This window comes from Phalacrocorax carbo, chromosome 3, assembly GCF_963921805.1.
Source record: "Phalacrocorax carbo chromosome 3, bPhaCar2.1, whole genome shotgun sequence".
NCBI classification, from domain to species: domain Eukaryota; kingdom Metazoa; phylum Chordata; class Aves; order Suliformes; family Phalacrocoracidae; genus Phalacrocorax; species Phalacrocorax carbo.
In genome coordinates this window covers 126,477,068-126,488,877 of record NC_087515.1, presented here as the reverse complement: position 1 = coordinate 126,488,877, position 11,810 = coordinate 126,477,068, and the positions used below count along the sequence as shown (strand labels likewise).

Sequence of the window (11,810 nt, the reverse complement as noted above, 5' to 3'; positions counted from 1 at the left end):
GCAAGAATTGATGCATCAGAAAGCAGACATTTCACTTTGCTCCCTACGAAACAAAAATGCTTTTACACACAACTCTGTTCCTGACAGTCGCTGCTGACATGGAGAGGCACACGCTGCAGGGCCACCGAGCAGCCTTGCTGGGCCAGCCTTTCTCCTGCAGCGGCTGACAAGCACTGAATAACAGGCTTCTTTTGGCAGCAAACACCTCTTCCCTGCCATCTGGAATAGCTCCTTTGCAGGCATCAGTGAACAAAGATGCAGCAGCCTTCACCCAATGCCCCTAGGCTGGGTTTTGAACCAAGCAGCCTGGTGGTACCTGGCCAGCTTCCAAGTTGCGGGGGTAGTTGACAGCTTGAATTGAAATATTTGCTCAAAGTGCTGGACTAGGATCCTATGGTCCATGGGCTTCACCTCTCCAGATGACAGTCCTGTGTCATACTGAATAATTGCTGGGAGACCTTGTCTCTTCAGATTGCCTGGAGAACCCAGGGCAAAACACCTGATGCACATGCCTAGTTAGCTGTATGAATCCAGTCTGGCTGTAACTTTCTCTTTGGTGCCTTTCCCTGAATAATAAATCAGCGTCTGTAGCTGTATTTTTGACATTTCTCACTCTGGACACCTTAGAAAGTGATTTTGAATTGGCTCGTGGAAACCTTGGAAAGGTTTAATACGAAGTCAGAATATTGATATCATGAGACATCACTACAGAAAGTGAAAACTGCCCTGCAGCAGCCCTGTTTCTTTCTCGCCCAGATGGTAAATGCCAGAGGGATACTGATGCTGTGTGGGTTCTGTCTTTAACCACAAGTATAGGTTTAGACAAGGAGGATTCAGTAGGGCTAACAAGTCTGTTGTGAATAATGGGCGCTTGAAGGCATTTGCAATCAAATCCAGCTCATACAAGCAGTGTTCATTTATGTGCAAAGCCCAGCACTGAGCTCATGCACAACAGTTTGTGCTTGAACCTTCAAATAGAACCTTAAAGGGAGCTTTAATAGTACGGAAGCCTCAGGACTGGCCTTTGGAGCAGGTATTGTGTTAATCACCTACTCTAGATGTGGGAATTAACCTGTTAGTGCAATACTGAGATACTAGAAAATGTGTAAGTATTGTTGTGTCAGAGTCAGAGGAGAATAAGTTTTCTTTTTCCTGTGCTTCAAAGCCAAATGAGTTTTAATATTTAGTTTTAATCTTGTACTTGTTTTCTTGTGGTAGGATTTGTTTACACAATTTTAGGGGTGGATTCTATGATTCAGTTTTATTTACATCCCTGACTAATGCAGTATAAGATGCCCTGGAGCACCCCTGACATTTACAAGGAGCTTGTGATATGACTCTGGACCTACAGGAGATCTGCACCCCTTCAGGCCAACACTGGGGAATGATACTGGATCTCCTAGGTCCTCTCAACGTTCACTTAACTTCTGCGTTTAAACAACTACTTAGACCCTAAGCTGTTTGAAAGCTAGTCGTCTTAGGTCTGGAAATGTCTACAGAGAAAATGTAGAACTGAAGCTACCAGATGAGACAAGATATCAAACTTTGAGATAGGTTCAGGGTTCAAGTGCGTTGCATCTAGAAAAAGATGTAATCCCACCTGAGATGTCCTAGGAAAGCCAAGACGTCCACATGAGGCTAACAGATAGGGCTGCCCTTCTTTTTAGGAAGGCCCAGATCTTGTTCTGTGTCTTGAGGACAGTGTGGTTGTCCTGGACTCCCTGGAGCCTCTCAGGTGGCATTGTAAGCCTTTGTGAGGGCAGCTCAGCTGAGATCTAGCTCTCGACTGACCATTCCACATAGACCCCTACTTCTCAAATGCCTAAAATAAAGTATGCACATCTGGAGTTGAACCCAATTCTTAATTTGAGTGAAATGAACCCTATCTCTGGAAATCAATTAACTGGCTATGAGTTTAAGAAATCAATCGTTAAAATGATGACAATATTCATTATTTGGTTTTGAATATTGATTATTTCAACATGTCTGCATGCACCCTCACAAACCTGGGACAATACTACACACAGACTTTTTCACCATACAATTTAAGGCATTTTGTTTTCGCCCTCTCTTAGTTTTTTGCTGTTTTATTCTCCCTGCAAGCTATTGATAAAATGGACTGTTTCCCAAAGCGGTGTACACAAGAATGTAGCTGAAGCATGGTCAGACTTCTCCTGGCATTAGTTGGGCATTTATTCAGAAATATATATATTGCCCCAGGGGGAAAAAAAAAAAAGATGTAATCTGGTAGAAAAGAGTTGTTAAATGAAGTTTGCAGTTCTATCACGATTTGTAAACCCCAACCTCTCCAGTGAATGCTTGAGCCTCTTCTAGTTGTTTGCTGCAGCACAAAAGCCCAAATCTTTTCCATAGTAAAGGTAAAGCTACTTTAAATATTACTGGTTGTCTGCAAGGCTGAGGCACTGAGCAATTGCAAATCCTATTAGCTTTGGAACAGGATCTCGTACAAAATTGTCTGAGGGATCCCAGATGATTGTAAAGTGCTTAGATACCATCATTGGCATAGTAAAGGTAATCACAAGGAATTGAACTTTACTCATTTCTAATTTGGTCAATATTGCATTCAACCACTTCCCAGATACCTGACAGGTGAATTAACTCTTCTTTGTTATCTACTGCTACATCACTACGTACTATAGCGATGGGCACAGTACAAACAGATTGGTGGTCTGGAAGAGGAGACATCTACTGGAATGACCTTCCTGGGTGTTGAGGATTTTCGGTGAAGTGAGGAATGATCTCAACCTCTACTAAAGGAAAACAGAGAAAGTGGGGAAACACTTTGGTATCTCAGACCCCTTTTCTGGGTACAGAGAAGGTAGGGCAGGGCAGAGTAGGGCTGGGCAGAGTAGGGCAGGGCAGAGCAGGATAGGGTAGGGTGGAAAATGAATGTACATCTCTGTGGGCTCTGACAAGACTTTGGCAATGAATCCAGATTTTGTCATGTTTCTGTGGATTGGCAGTCTTTCCGGAGAAATGGCATGCAACAGATGAAAGGCATCCTGAAGTCACTCAGAGATGACGCCCAGCAGAGCCACAGATCACTCAAGCAGCAAACAGCATGGCTTAAAGAGTGGGAACAAGAAGGTATCACAAACAAAACAGCCTTCCCTTTCCCCAAACCACTTTTCTATTGAAACCACTAAATCTTAATGAGTTTACTAGCCCTCTAGAAATGAGGGCAGGTAATCGCAATGTTACTCACAGGATTCAAGATCAAGTTTACCACATTTAACTCAGAAGAAAAGCCAATTATAATGGCTCAACTTACCAGAAATACTGTAATATGTAATGAAAATATACTTTAAAAAAAGCAAGAAAGGAAAAAAGAAAAAAAAAAGCAGTTTTTGATAAGCAGTTCTAGAAGTCCAGGTCATCCTGGTCAATCTCATCAGAGTCATCTTTCTTTTTAGAAGCCTGAACTTCATCAGCATGTTCAACCTCCTTTGGATTTGCACCTTCAGTATCTGCCTGGTCCTCATCTCCTAAAGGATCAGTGCCTGAAGATGCTTTGTCCTCTTCTTCTTCCTCGCTGTCAGGATACATCTGTGATGGCTTGCTGCTCTCATCAGTTTGAATCTCTCCATTGGGGTGGTTGTTCATGAGGTTGTTGTCGTCTTCGCATTCCTCTTCACCTTCATCTTCAGACCCCTTCTGGGATTGCTGTGAGAAGTTTCCCATGGAAGAGTAACAAGAAAAGGCAGTGGCTTTGTTCAGAGTCATTAACAGTTTGCTGGTTTTTTTGCATTTGGCCTTTGAGGCTTTCTCAGAGATCCTGTTGTTGCCTTTGTCTTCCTCTTTTTCATGTGCCTTGTCAGGGTCATCACTGGTAGGTTCCTCATAATTCTCACCATATTTGTCATCTCCTTCAATGTTGTTTTTCTCCTCTGCTGAACATGCCTCATCTTCTGACTCTGCATTTGCATCTTCCACTGCCTCAGATTCATCCTGCTCAGCTTTCTCACTTCCTTCTGCAGCATCTTCTCCAGAACTGTTGTCAGTTCCAGAGCCATCAGCATCTCCTCTGCATTCGGATGTCTCTGCCTCATCGTCAGCCCCAGTGTTCTCATCCTCCGGCTTTTCTGCTTCTTCAGCTTCATTGTCAGCTTCATCTTCAGCTTTGGACTTCTCTTCAGCTTCTGGCTCTTCATTTTGAGTTTCTTCTTGTTCTTCCTCTTCCTCATTTCCTTCCTCCTCCTCTTTTGGTCTTTCTCTCTCTTCTTCCACTTGCTGCTCCTCCTGTTTTGTTTCTTCCTCATCTTCTTTTGGTTCCTCATCCTCCTTTGTTACTTCTTCCTCTTCTTGCAATTCCTCATCCTCTTTTGTTACTTCCTCTTCCTCCTTCACTTCTTCTTCCTCCTCTTTATCTTCCTCATCCTTCACATCTTCCTCTTCTTCTTTCGTTTCTTCCTCCTCGTTCACTTCTTCCCCCTCTTCTTTTATTTCTTCCTCCTCCTCATTCCCTTTCTCCTCCTCTTCTTCTTTTGTTTCTTCCTCTTCCTCTTTCACTTCTTCCTCCTCTTTCTCTTCCTCCTCCTTCATGTCTTCCTCTTCTTCTTTTGTTTCTTCCTCCTCCTCATTCCCTTTCTCCTCCTCTTCTTCCTTTGTTTCTTCCTCTTCCTCCTTCACTTCTTTGTCCTCCTCTTTTTCTTCCTCATCCTTCACATCTTCCTCTTCTTTTGTTTCTTCCTCTTCCTTAACTTCCTCATCATCATCTTTTGTTTCTTCCTCCTCCTCCTTCTCTTTCTCCTCCTCTTCCTCCTTCACTTCTTCTTCCTCCTCTTTTTCTTCCTTCTCCTTCACACCTTCCTCTTCTTCTTTTATTTCTTCCTCTTTCTTAACTTCTTCTTCCTCCTCTTCCTCTTTTGTTTCTTCCTCTTCCTCCTTCACTTCTTCCTCCTCTTTTTCTTCCTCCTCCTTCATGTCTTCCTCTTCTTCTTTTGTTTCTTCCTCCTCCTCATTCCCTTTCTCCTCCTCTTCCTCCTTCATTTCTTCCTCCTCCTCTTTTTCTTCCTCCTCATTCATGTCTTCCTCTTCCTCTTTTGTTTCTTCCTCCTCCTCATTCCCTTTCTCCTCCTCTTCCTCCTTTGTTTCTTCCTCTTCCTCCTTCACTTCTTCTTCCTCCTCTTTTTGTTCCTCCTCATTCATGTCTTCCTCTTCCTCTTTTGTGTCTTCCTCCTCCTTCACACCTTCCTCTTCTTTTGTTTCTTCCTCCTCCTTAACTTCTTCTTCCTTCTCTTCCTCTTTCATTTCTTCCTCTTCCTCTTTCACTTCTTCCTCCTCTTTTTCTTCTTCCTCCATGTCTTCCTCTTCTTTTGTTTCTTCCTCCTCCTCCCTCCCTTTCTCCTCCTCTTCCTCTTTTGTTTCTTCTTCTTCCTCCTTCACTTCTTCTTCCTTCTCTTTTACTCCTTCCTCCTCCTTCATGTCTTCCTCCTCCTCTTTTGTGTCTTCCTCCTCCTCCTCCACTTCCTCTTTCTCCTCCTTCTTCTCTTCATCCTCTTTCATGTCCTCTTCCTCCTTTGTTTCTTCTGCTGCTTCTGCTTTTACTTCCTCACCTTCTTTCTCTTTTGTTTCTCCCTCTGCCTCCTCTTTTGTTTTCTCCTCGTCTTCTGCCTTGGTAATTTCTTCTTCCTCTTTCTCTTCTTCTTCCTCTTTCTCTTCTTCTTCCTCTTTTTCTTCCTCTTCTTCTTTCTCTTTCACCTCTTCTCCCACTTCTTCTGCTTCTTCTTTTTCTTCTTCTTTTGTTTCTTCCTCTTTAACCTCATCCTCCATCTCACAGTGTTGACTCTCTGATATTTCAGGTCCTTCTCCATCTCCATTCAGCGTTGAGCTGCCCACTTCATCTAATTCTAACTCCTTTTCTTCATTGCCCTCCACTTCCATTTCACTCGGCTGAGGTCCACCCTCATCATTCTCCACATTTGAATTGCTGTTTTCTGCTGCTTCTCTCACAGAACTGCTGGGAATTGTTTTAATGTCCCAGGTTGCTTCTGAGACACAGGCTTCCTCATTATCATTTTTCTTCAACTTCAGGATTTGCTGTAAATCAAATGCTTTCATGACTGGGGCATTGGCAGCCACCACTGGGTTTCTTGTGGGCTTGGAAGCCATTTTTTTCCTCGCACATGTGTCACATGGGCAGTATTCCTCCTCACTTGTTTGTTTACTAATACTGGTCTCAAAAGCTGTGCTAAATGCTATATTTTCATCTACATCAAAAGTTAAGTCTGATGTGTCCTCCAGCCTACTCCAGGTTCCATTCTTGTCACTGAAGAATGACTTTTTACGCATAGTCTGCAATCGTCGTCTCCGCAGCTCAGTTTGGAGTGTTAACTCACGCGTGAGTGCTTCATTCGGAGGTCTTGGTGTCCTCTTCCCTGCTCTGGCTTTGATCTTCCTCATCTCCTTCTCTATGCTTTTTTGTATCCTTTTACTCACTTCCTCCTTCAGCTCCAGTATCATTTCATCCGTCTGCTGGTTGTTCTGCAGGTTCCACCTGACTTTGAACTCATTCATGGCACTGACATAGTGAGCCATGAACTCCTTCTCGATTTTCTTGAGCAGTCTCAGGACCCAGACTGGATCCGGATGCACTGAGTTTTGCTGGACAAGGGATGTGCCCACACTGGTGGCCGTATCAGCTTTGGACTTCGGGTCATTCGGAGACTCTTTTTCAAGCCGCTCTTCCAAATCAGCTTTCAGTTCTGTGCCACAATCAACATCATTGACGTTTGTATCATCAGTAGTGGCTAGCTGATCGGCTTTCTCTTCAAGATTTTCTTTTGGGAGTTCATAATTTTCATCTTCTTCTTCTCCTTCTCTATCTTCAGCTAATTTGCTGTTTTCTTCTTCTTCATTTACTCTCCCTTCCTCCTGACCATTTTCACAGTTACTGGACTGATCCTCCTGATTCCCTTCTGCCTCCTGATTTGGAGAGTCCTCTCTAATAGACTGTGCTTTTTCCTCACCTTTTGGTTTTGAGCAGGCTGTCGAGGGTCGGGATGACTGCTCTTCCTCTTTACTTTGCTCCTCAGCCTCAGTCAGTTCAGCTCCAGTCTCTGCATTTTCCACTTGTTCAGCTGGTTTGACTTCAGCAGTTTTCTGTGCCATTAAAGTGCAGTCCCTGGCACCAGCTGTACTATCTTCTCCTGAGCCATCAGAACCACTGCTGACATCGACCCCAGAGGAGGACATGGGAGTGAAGTCATAATCTACAGATTTGGGGGCTTTAAATCCAGAGGCCGTCTTTGCCTGCTCACTTTCCTCTTGACCTGAACTCGGACCACTTTTTTCAGCTGTGCATCCAAACCACAGGGCTTGAAAAATATTTAGCAGCTCTATATACCTTGGCTTATTCAAACGTGTTGGTTTATCTGATGGATCTTCTGACTCTTCATCAAGGAGCTGGAGACTGGCAAGACAAGTAATCAAAATGTTGGCAGAGTTACTCAGTTTTCTCCCCATTGTGGGGGACACCTCAGGCAAACTGTTTGATCGGTCAAATTTTGTTTCATGTTTTGAACTGAGCAAGGCCTTCATGATCTGGACTGAAGTCTGGACAGAGGTTGGCAGGTCTCTTCTGTTGTTATTTTGGCTGGATGTAACTGACTGGCTGCATTCTGCCTGGTCGGCCTTCGCAGCTTCGGACACAACCTCAGAGATTTGTTCCTGGTTCAAGCATTCTTCAGCCTCTTCATTCATAGCAGTGCCTTCTGCTGCCTCTTTTCCCACTTCATCTGTTGCCTCATTTTCAGCCTCCTCCACATTCTTTTTCTCAGTTTTTTCGTCCTCTGAGGTTTCCCCGGCATTTGTACAGTATGATAGCTCAGTGGTTGCCTCTATACATTCCTCTTCTGCATCATCCTCCATTTCATATTTCATAAGCAGTGTTTCTGAAGGGATCTTACTTAGCCATTCTTGCACAACTTCTTCTGGAGATGTATTTGGTAGAGTAGATGGCATTAAATCACTCCCTTCCTCCTGCATGCCTGTGCCTTCTAACTCTTCCTCCACTTTTCTGTTGCAAGAGTCATCAGTCTCTTTCTTCTTCTGATCATTTACTTCAGTTGCAGCTGATTTAGACCCATAGGAAGTTGCTTTGGAGGAATCTATTTCTTTCTGCTCTTTTCCTGTGGTCAGCACTGACTCCGTACCTATGCTAACGGAGGAATTCTTCAACATGGTTGACCGTATCTTTTTGCTGGTTGGCTTCGCTTTTGGCGGGGCAGGGCAATGCATACTATATATAGACAAAGACTCAGACAGTGATGTTTGGCTGGAGTTTGACATCTTCACATGAAGATTTCTGGTTTTCATCTGCCTTGATTTTGAAGATTGAGATACGTTTGACTGTGAACACCTATCATCGCTTTCCTGGGATATCTGTGTCAACAAACATTTATCTTTTACTTCTGACTTTGAAGACACTCTTGAAGAGACACTTGCAACATTTCCATTCCTAATCCCAACCTCAGTTGAGAGGTCACCTTTTGAACATACACTCTCACTCATACTTCCATGTCTTGAAGAAGGGGCCTCTGAATTCCTCTTGGAATGACCCTTTCCAGGTTTTCCGTTAGGGCTTGAAACACTTGAGCAGAGGGATGATGGCTTGCTGCTTTCTTCCTTATGGCTTCTCTTCTTTGAGCCATTTGAGGATTCACTGTAGCCATTGGTGGTACTTTTCAAGCTTTTCTCCTCAGTAAAACCTGCAATTGCCTCTGCTTCACTAGTAGATGAAAGGTTTGAGTGAAAAGATCCTGAGTTATGAGACATGGGGTCTCCAATAGATTTTTTCTTGATGTCACATGAGCTTTTGGAGTAATTAGATGCCCTGCTGCATGATCTCAGATCATCTGCATGTAGGGAATTTTTCTTTTTATTTGGAGTGGATTCAAGTGAAGACACAGACATTTCAGACTGTGCATCCAAATGAATATGGCTGTGTTTGCTCTTTTTGGATCCTCTGGAAGAGCCAGAGGCATTGCACAGAACGATCTCATCACTGTCACTTCTGCTGTTTCTGTCACTAGCTCTGGAATGGGGGGTTCCTTGTGTAGAACACCGTTCACCTTCACTGCTCTCATCTCTATTTGATCGGCTGGGCTTTGTTTTGGCTGACACTGAGCTGACTTCATTGATTTCATTTTCTTCTTGTTCTACTTCAACCTCTTCAGCCTCTTTCTTAGGGCAGGACTCACTGGAGAAGGAAGACACCACTGCATTGTTGTCAGAGTGGTCATCCTGTTCACTCTTTGCTCTTGATGTAGTACAGTTACTAGACTTGCTGTGGACACTGTTGGCAGGAGTGGAGCACCCAGTGCTATCTTCTTGATTTGCCTTCTGAAGGCTGGAGGAGGACATGCTCCTACCCACGCTACCTTTTTCCTCACATACATTCTTCTTGCTTGGTCTGGACTGCAGAGATGACCTTGACATGGCACTCCCTACTCTGCTGCTTTCAACATCTTCCACATCATCCTTTAAGCACTTCACAGAGGAAACCTCAGAACAATTTTCATCTTCATTTTGTGAATTGCTTTTGCTGGCCTCATGGTCTTCAGGGGTATCTTGAGTATCCAGGTTGTTTTCACAGCTTGAATGTGACATCAAGCCCAAGGATGAAGGTCTCTGACTGTTGCTCGTGCTTGTCCGAGTGTATTCCTGCTGGTCTTCTCCATTGGAAGCACCTGTAGACAAATCACTTCGACATGTACACTTTTTAATAGATCGATATGTCACTCTGTTCTCTGTAGTCTCTGAGTAGGATGAGGACTCATGCACAATGTGCTCAGAGAATTCCTCACTGGATGTGGTGTGGAGGCTATCCACGGAAGCCATTTTTTTGTGGACTACTCTCCTCCGGGAAGACGTGCTGGAGCACGATGACCGTGTGTGCCAGGTTCTTCGTACACTGGGCTCTTCCCTCTGGGATGTGTGTATGGGATTTTTCCAAATGTCATAGTCCTGGTGTTTCTTGCCACAGCGATGACAATGAATCTCATCACATTCCGATTCCTCAAGTTTTGACATGTAAGAATCAATATCACAGGGATATAATGACTCTTCTGCCTCTGAGCTGGCTTCGGGGTTCATTTTCTGTATGGGGTCTATTCCACTGTCCTCCTCTACGCCTGACTCTTCACAAGGCATCTGGCTCATCAGATTGGACTTTTTGATCTGGGTGGACCATTGTAAAGTCTCATCGTTTAGCAAGCGGAAGCGGACTTTCATCTCAACAGACAGGCTACCATCCTTGTTCACATGTACCCGTTTCTCTATGTCGTCATTGACCAAGGAATGGACGAGGTCCCTAGGTTTTGGGTGCGAGCAACTGTTTAAGAAAGGTGCGCCGTTATCTGGTGAGGCAGCGAGACCATTAGGATATGACTTTTCTGATGATAAAGAAAATCTCATTGATCTATTGCTTGATGATGACCGTGGATGGATAACACTTTTTTTGGCTTTCAGTCCAAAATTCACTGGAATTTGAAATAGGTAAAGAAAAGAAAGATGGAGAGAAATGTTAACTCATATAAAGGTGCCACAAAATATATAGAAAAAACCCTCAAACTAGTGTATAAACCTTAGCCTATGCTGGTTTACATCACTTGAAAATTTGTCTTTGCTAAGTGATGTCCATAAATGTTAAGTTCTGAATGAATAAACTGTATTAAAATTGTCTATATCTTAACTTTATCATTTTTCTAAATATAAATTGAAATAAAAGCACTTTTTTATTGTATTATGGGCATGCCAGGAAGGAAAAAAATATATAAACAAAGCAATTTAGCCTCAAAGTTTCTGTATTTTATCACATTGCAAATATCCTTTTATTTAAGTGTGCAAGTTTTCATCCTTCTTAATCAGTTGGGGAAAAGTACATGGAGAAGTGACCCTCTTCCTTAGTTAGAGGTCGAGTGTCATACATTTATTGTGCATCATCCACTTCTCCACTCACGTGCAAGGAAACACAGGTGTGGCTGTGTAGACCAGAGCAGCGTTGAGTCCCTGCAGGGATGTGCCACTATGAATAATTATAATGCTTATTAAAACACAAAAAGCAAATGGAAAAGGGACTGTAAGCTGGTGATAGTTACAAAAAGAAATAGCAGTGTTTATAGAGGATAGCGTGTTTCAGTGATAGTAAGCGAATTTTAAGAATTGTAATCTGAAGCACATCTCTATGGCTCAGTGCAGTGATCTGCATAGATTTATTGAGGTCCTAGACCCTTCATTTCAAGCGGAGTGTATTGCTATCATGCTGTCTTGCAAGATATGCATCTATCTTGTTTGTAATACATATGTATGTCAAAGCTTACTTTTATATACCTAGACAACCACATGCCTCTGTAGGTGTGTGGATATGCAGCTGAACGGAGGGCATTTTAGGAGGGAAGTGTTGAAAAGGCAGCACACCAGCCAAGATCAATAACATGAAATACCTTCTGTCTAACCATCCTTATGCATCTGAACTGACATATTTCTCAGCCTTTTAATGGACAAAGGTTCAGCTTATTCCCACCGCTTCCTCCATTTGCTTATGTCTCAGGCAGTGAGGGTGGGATGCCTCTGTCCTTATTTGTCATCCTTAATTGTCAACACGTGAATGACTCTTTCCTGGCTCCTGGTATTGAGAATGGAGAGAAACAGGTGCACCTCCAGAGCACACTTCATTTCACCCTAAAACAAATACTTGATCTAGGTGAGATGAGCTACCCTCTGGAAATGGGAAGTTTCTCTCCATAGGCTACCGAGGGCAGCTGATTTAATTACCTGCGACCTTAGAT

The 11,810-nt window shown here is 43.3% G+C and overlaps 1 protein-coding gene across 1 annotated transcript in view; it reads right to left on the bottom strand.

The window, feature by feature from the left end:
- Positions 1-3,381: 3,381 nt before the first annotated feature.
- RP1L1 (RP1 like 1) overlaps positions 3,382-11,810 on the bottom strand; it is a 29,136-nt gene continuing 20,707 nt past the window's right edge. The window contains exons 3-4 of the mRNA XM_064448583.1: positions 5,577-10,379; positions 3,382-4,499 (exon numbers count right to left, since the gene is read on the bottom strand). Coding sequence (XP_064304653.1) covers positions 3,382-4,499; positions 5,577-10,379 — 5,921 coding nt within the window. The remainder of the gene's footprint in view (positions 4,500-5,576; positions 10,380-11,810) is intronic.